Source organism: Rissa tridactyla, chromosome 12 (assembly GCF_028500815.1).
Source record: "Rissa tridactyla isolate bRisTri1 chromosome 12, bRisTri1.patW.cur.20221130, whole genome shotgun sequence".
Taxonomy (NCBI): Eukaryota; Metazoa; Chordata; class Aves; order Charadriiformes; family Laridae; genus Rissa; species Rissa tridactyla.
This window is the reverse complement of record NC_071477.1, coordinates 16175721-16182692: the sequence shown is the minus strand read 5'-3', so window position 1 is coordinate 16182692 and position 6972 is coordinate 16175721. Positions and strand designations below refer to the sequence as shown.

The 6972-nt window shown below is 50.3% G+C and overlaps 1 protein-coding gene across 1 annotated transcript; it reads right to left on the bottom strand.

The window, feature by feature from the left end:
• Window positions 1-3915: 3915 nt before the first annotated feature.
• LOC128916570 (olfactory receptor 14A16-like) lies at window positions 3916-4848 on the bottom strand. The gene has a single exon (XM_054218465.1). It carries the CDS (start codon window positions 4846-4848, stop codon window positions 3916-3918), a length of 933 nt encoding a protein of 310 aa, XP_054074440.1.
• Between the last annotated feature and the right edge of the window lie 2124 nt (window positions 4849-6972).

Genomic DNA, 6972 nt, shown 5'->3' with positions numbered 1-6972 from the left:
TCAAGCACCCGTTGCATGTTTATTTTATTAATTGGTGCTCATTTGCATAAATTAACGTGGCATTTGGGAGGGAACGTGGAGAGTTTGATTAGTTGAAGGGAGGAAATGGAAAGAAAGGCGTCTTGTCTCCACCGATGGTATAAAAAGGGCTGATTTTTTTGTTGTTGCTGGGCCACCACATTTTCATGGCTTTGTTTAATTTTTGTTGAATCTTCATGTCCATTAGAGGGGGAAAAAAAATAAAAGTCTGTATTTTGGTTCTGTTTTTCTCTGGAAAGGACCAATGCTCAGGTCTGGGCCTCCATCAGCTCCTTTCCCCAGAGCAGAAGGCGGGTGGGAACGTTCTCCTTTGGCTTCTCAAGGCTTGTATTTTTCCAAAGAAACCTCAAAGTAACGTTTTTATCTGGCCCTTACGGATTCCCAAGGGAAAGCAGCTGCCTTCCGAAAACAAAGACGGGCCTCCCAGGAAGGCCGGAGTCAGCGGCAGCCCTGCCAGCTGGGAGGACGGGGAGTTTTTAACCAACAAAACCTGGGGGCTGTTTCCTTTTCAAAAAAGAACCAGAGGTGGCTGTTGCAGCGCTGAGTGATTTTTTTTTTTAATGCCATCTGAGGGATGAGTTTTGAGCAGTTTGGCTCCGGAGGGGGGGTGAGAAAGCGAGTGCCGGGAGGCGGTGGCACATTGTTGAATAATTACTAAAATGGCCTAAATATAGCATTGTTTAGACATTAAGGAAAGTTATAAAATCAAAAGGCTTCTGAGGTAGAATACAGCCACAGCTGGCATGCGAAGAATGCGACATCTGCGGTTCCGTATACAAGGTTGTTTGCGAAGCTACAGGAGGAATGGAACGGAACGCGATCATTCCGTGGCCTTGCCTTGTGACGAAGAGCAGATACGGGAACGAGATGCTGCTACAGAACTGATAAGCTGCCTACTCTCTACCCTGAGCCAACATTTCATCAAATGTTGATGAAATGGTGTCCTTTGTGCGAACTTTGCTCATTACAATGTACCAAAACACGCCTCCATCCCGGAGGCTACCCGCTTCCAAGGTGAGACCACTCCTCCTTGAGTACACCAATCCTAGTAAAAGTGTTAATGACTAAAGTCACTCAAACTCCACGTTGAAGATAAAAAAATAGTATAAAAATAGCCCGAGAGAGGGGGGATATCGAGGAAGACACCATCACGAACCAGTCAAGGAGAACTCCATCAGTGACGTCCGGGACCAGTCGACGGGCTGGGCCTTTCTTCCCCCCATAGGGATGCCTTTGGGTAAGAGTCAGAATATACCGAGTGTGTCCTCGGGGAACTTAGAAATCTCTCTAGAGAATCTCTCTCCTGCATTTATAGCCAGGCCGTATTGTTTATAACTTTGTCGCGTGTTTTGTGTACTTAACAACACCTTTATTTGCACGTGCTTTGCAGACAGCGTATTTATCACCGGCAATCCTAAGAACCTCTATATCTGTTGTTTAAATAAACTGCACTGTTTAAGTAGCCGGTCGTTTCGGTTTCTCGCTGAACGTGACCAAAGACTCGAGAGAGGCCGTGCTAGTTCAGGAGCACGACTAGACTGAAGGTGCAGTCCACTGTTAGTGTATCCAAACCGTAACAGTTTAATACATATTAAACGCGACTGGACTGATCGTGGCGAATTGGGCATCACTCAGAATTTAAACCCAGCCGCACCCGGCCTCCCACCTGGGTGAGGAGTGTCAGAATGCAAGGGGGGTTATCTTCCGCCAAAACCGCTTTGTCCCTTTTCACGCAGCAGAGGTGTCCCTGCCCAGGGCAGGGGGGTGGCACTGAATGGTCTGTAAGGTCCCTTCCAACCGGAACTGTTCTGTGATTCTCAATCTTGTACAGAACACTTTACGTTAAAGCTTGGTTGAATTGTATATAGAAGTGTGCGCTTCCGCACTGGTACCTGGTTTTGGTGTATTGTAGGAATATTGTCGTTTTCATTTCTGTTCAGAAATGTACATTTACGCAATTTCTAGGAGTGCGACCCACATACTGCTTACAGACGGCACGCGCGGATGGCAGTCTGACTCCCTTTTGTTTTCAGATCTCCCTATGACTTTATCTAGCTGCCGCCTTGGACTAGTTATCTGTTGGATAATCCCGTGTCAGTTGCTAGATCTGGAGCATAAAGTGGTTGGTTTTTTTCAGTTCTGGGATTACTTACAAAGAACGTTGTAATTCTGAAATGCTCCAGTGCTGTCTCCTACTGTTCGTAACATTGCTTTGATGATCCTGGCTATAGCATATACGCTTTCAAATTGACAAAAAATTCTCATCCTGTTAAAGACTGGATGTAGCAGGACAGGTTTGCTGCCCCAAAACGTGACCCTTCCATGATCCAAGGTAAAGAACAAGGACACTCTAAAGCCCATTTCACTGAAGGCCATCAGCCCACTGTGATGTAGGTCAGAGCATTGGGAAGATTAAATAACCAGTTTGTCAGTTCTCAGGTGCCTCTGAGGCACAGTTACTTGCTACACAGTACAAAAGATTAAAAAAAAAGCTCGATCTGCGCTTGCAACTCATTTCACCATCGGTTTGAGCAAGACACACGTATCCAGAGGCCTGAGGTGTAACCCAGCGATTACAAGGATTAAATACTGAACAGCACGATCCGTGCAAGCCCAGCAATGTATTTCCCACCACGAAAGGAATCGGTTCTGACACGTTGTTATCACTGAATAACCGTAACTGGGTTAACGTTGCTGGAAAGGACCAGAGCCATCTACAGACGTCAAGAAGGGTCTAAAGAAGATAGTTATCAGCGGCCTGCAGAAAACAAGTTGCAAGCAGAAAGCGGTGGATAAATACAGAGTATACAAGGAAAACTACTGGGTATACAAGGAAAGTATACAAGAGTATACAAGGAAAACTACAAGGTCCAACAACCTGCTGCTTAATAGCAACAGATAAATACCAAAAGGGTATTAGATGCCCTAGGTACCTAGATGCCCACTGCCTGCAAGATAAAACTGACACCAGACCAGGGCGTAACCAAAAGGAATACGCCACAGTTCATATTGCATATGCAACATACGCAGCTTCAGAGAGTTACAAGAGGCTTAACTGAAAAGAAAATCAGTTCTGTTTTACCTCCAACCGGGACACTCTCTACGTGCACTGACCTCCAGACACTGTCCCACAGGCCTTCAAGGCACCTCTAGGAACAGCTGATGGCATTTGTGCTCACTCAGGTTTATCCCAGCACCCCCCAGACCTTCATGTCCCTCCCAGGAGCCTGGCTGTGCAAGGACACTGCTGTGTGCTCCCACCCTGCGCACTCACTCACGTTTGCTCTTCACTGATGTTCCTTCTCCTGGGCACGTTACTGGCCGTGTGCTTGAGAGGCATTTTGGGACGAGACCTGAGCCTTCAGGCACTGCCCTGACGCGATCCCCTCGTTATGATGGAAATGCTGTTTTGGAGGCCAGCTCTGTCACCAAGCTTCAAGAGCACTCAAGCCTTATAGCAAGAGAGGAGCTAAGAAGGAGAGCGCTGAAGTGGAAAGGGAGCAGCTCTGGGAAGACCAAGCGCTGGTGCTCCTTGACAGTGCTCCGGTGCCGGGACTCTTTTCCCCTCCAGCTCTGCACGCAGGATCTGCCCCTGCAGCTCTAGAGAAGGTCTCAAAGGAAGGATCTCAGACAAATAATTCATTGGAAGGTCCTTTATTTTGTTAAAACAGAGAGGGAGGGTGGCTCCTCCTTTACACAGTCTCTGGGTCACACAGAAGGTGGATAAATACGTAATTAGAAATGTCACAAATAATGACATTTCTCTGTGGACAATATTATAATATAGAAAACAAAGCAAAAATACCCCAAACTCACAACCAAAACCAACCTGCAATGAGTTCCATTAGGAGTGATTTGCAGAAGACGACAAGCAGTTTAATGCCTCTGAAAGCATCCAGTTATCAGTTTCCACACTGCATCCTTGAGCTGCTGGTTCCTCATGCTGTAGATGAAGGGGTTCACTGCTGGAGGCACCACGGAGTACAGAACTGCTGTCACCAGATCCAGGGATGGGGAGGAGAGGAAGGGGGGCTTCAAGTGGGCAAACACTGCAGTGCTGACAAGCAGGGAGACCACGGCCAGGTGAGGGAGGCACGTGGAAAAGGCTTTGTGCCGTCCCTGCTCAGAGGGGATCCTCAGCACGGCCCTGAAGATCTGCACGTAGGACACCACAATGAAAACAAAACAACCAAAGCCCAAACAGACACTGACCACAAGAAGCCCAACTTCCCTGAGGTAGGCGTGTGAGCAGGAGAGCTTGAGGATCTGGGGGATTTCACAGAAGAACTGGTAAATAGCATTGCCCTGGCAGAGGGGCAGTGAAAATGTATTGGCCGTGTGCAGCAGAGCAGTGAGAAAGCCACTGCCCCAGGCAGCTGCTGCCATGTGGACACAAGCTCTGCTGCCCAGGAGGGTGCCGTAGTGCAGGGGTTTGCAGATGGCCACGTAGCGGTCGTAGGCCATAACGGTGAGAAGAAAATACTCAGCTGACATAAAAAACAAAAAGAAAAAAAGCTGGGAAGCACATCCTGAGGAGGAAATGGTCCTTGTATCCCACAGCGAATTGGCCATGGATTTGGGGAGAGTGGTGGAGATGGAGCCCAGGTCAAGAACAGAGAGGCTGAGGAGGAAGAAGTACATGGGGGTGTGGAGGTGATGGTCCCAGGCTACGGCGGTGATGATGAGGCCGTTGCCCAGGAGGGCAGCCAGGTAGGTGCCCAGGAAGAGCCAGAAGTGCAAGAGCTGCAGCTCCCGCGTGTCTGCGAATGCCAGGAGGAGGAACTGGGTGATGGAGCTGCTGTTGGACATTTGGTGCCTCTGGGCACTGGGACCTGTCTATGGAAGAAAAAAAAAAAAAAAAAAGTGAGAAATTAGAGCAGACTTCTTTCAAATAAAAGTATTCTATTGCTCTTAGAGCCCCACCCAACTGCGTCTCCCCTTTCAGGAAGACCTTTGGAAGGTCCTTTCTGTACACTCTGGTTGGTGCTGGCTGACAGTCCAGCAGGGAGCTGAGAGCTCTGCAGGATGCAGTCCTGCCCTACAGCCATGGGTAAAAAGGAACACGGGGTGATCTCAGATTAAATCCGCTTGTGGCATCAAAGGGCTTTTCAGCATTGTCATCCCAAATTCACCCGACTGCAGAGCAGAGCTGAGGGCACCTTTTTGTTGCTGTTCTCTTTTCCCACCACAGCCGAGGGGTGTTTTCAAGGCAGAAATCCCTGTCATTTCTGTTGTGCTGCAAGTGAAACCTCGTGGGTCCTAAGAGCCAAGGGGACCGTCCCTCCGTGCAGAGTGAGGACAGCGAGTTTGTCCATCGGAATTGCTCTCAGCTGCCCTGTGCTGGTACCTCTCTCAGCTGGAGGACAATCCCAAGCAGACATTCCCATGAGAAGAAACTGGACACTGCTGAGAGCAGAGGGAGACCATTTACAAGCGCAGGTCTCCCAACCCTTCATGCCATCTCTTTGGACCCGAGGAGGATCTCGGCTCTCCCCTCCCAGCCAGGGACACAGAGGGCTCATTGCGGCTGCCTACCTTCAGCCCTCCAGCTGGATTTACGTGGCCTTGGCACTGACATGTCTACTCTGTGGGGCTCCCAGACAACACAGAGATGCCACGGGAGAGCTGTGCCCTTCTGGAGGGCAGCGTGCAGCCAAGCAGGACGCTCCAGGGAGAGAGTCAACTACCCTAAAGATGGGGTATCCTGATGGGAGGGTCGTCTTACTCTCAGTCCCTCACACTGCCGTCCCCAGAGCCCCAAAAATAAGTGGATTTGGATGCTGTTCCTCCATGGATACACCCGCGTGACAGGACATGCAGCATCAGCGTCTGAGCTGCACCTGAATCCTCACCCCTCACCACAGCAAAAAGAAGGGAAAGAACAACGGCAGCAGAGGCAAGAGGGGAACATGCCAAAGTTCTGCCAAGAGAGTCAGGACAGGGAGACACAGTCAGACACTCGAGCATTTCTCCTCTTTGGTGGTTGGGCTGCTGGAAAGGCAACTCAAGACTAAGTCACCAGCATATTAAGGGGTGGGGAACTCTACTGTGTGGGAGAGGAGACCACGAAATGTCTCCGGGGAAGGTATCCCCACTTGAGGGGATGGCAGGGAGGTGCCATCCTAAACAGGAAAAGAAATTCCTATCTCCCACTACCCATCCATCCCACCAAGCGTGGAAAATTACAACTTTTTTTCTTTCAGGTAAATGCTGCCTTGTAGTCCTTCTTCAAAACGACCATTAGTAAATGTCCTGGGGGTGATCTGGAGCTGGAAACCTGACCCACACAGCACCCACCCGACTTCAGAAGGACCCTGCCATGCCCTGGGTGGAGACACTCATTCCCTCCATAGCTTCTCCCCACAGGGCCATGGGGAGCTCCCTGGGCAGGCTGAGAGCTGACCCGGGCAGGCAGCAGAGTCCCTGGCCCAGCACACAGTTCCCTGGGACACGGGGACCCTGCTCTCAAGGACGGTCCTGAGCACCCCTGGATGCACACCCACCTTCACAGCCCGGCAGCCGTCCCTGGGAGAAGGCAGCCGACGTGCCCTGTACCTTTGATGATGTGGTAGGGGCGCCCTGCTCTCGAGCACATCCTCAACACCAACGCAGCCTTGAGAGCCTTCCTGACAGATCACATGAGACATGGGCCGTGCCAGCTTTAGGAGACTGATCCAGGAAGCCTCTCCACATTATACTGCAGCAGAGACACATCATGCCCTGTCCCTCTGATGGCGCAGCAGGGAAGCCCTGCTCCACACGTTGTCCTTCTCCTCTACGCTAGAGAAACTGTGAGAGTTGTACTTGCAGATCCCGTAGGCTGTGGGTTGTTCCTGCTTCTGGAGATCCCTCCAGCAGCTGCAGATTCATTGCCCTGCAGCCAGAGACTGTGGCAAAGGCTGTGAGGATTTCTCCCAGTGAGCTCTCAGTATT

Excerpts from the sequence above, each read along its gene's own strand:
- LOC128916570 (XM_054218465.1), bottom strand. The coding sequence starts at position 4,848 with ATGTCCAACAGCAGCTCCATCACCCAGTTCCTCCTCCTGGCATTCGCA.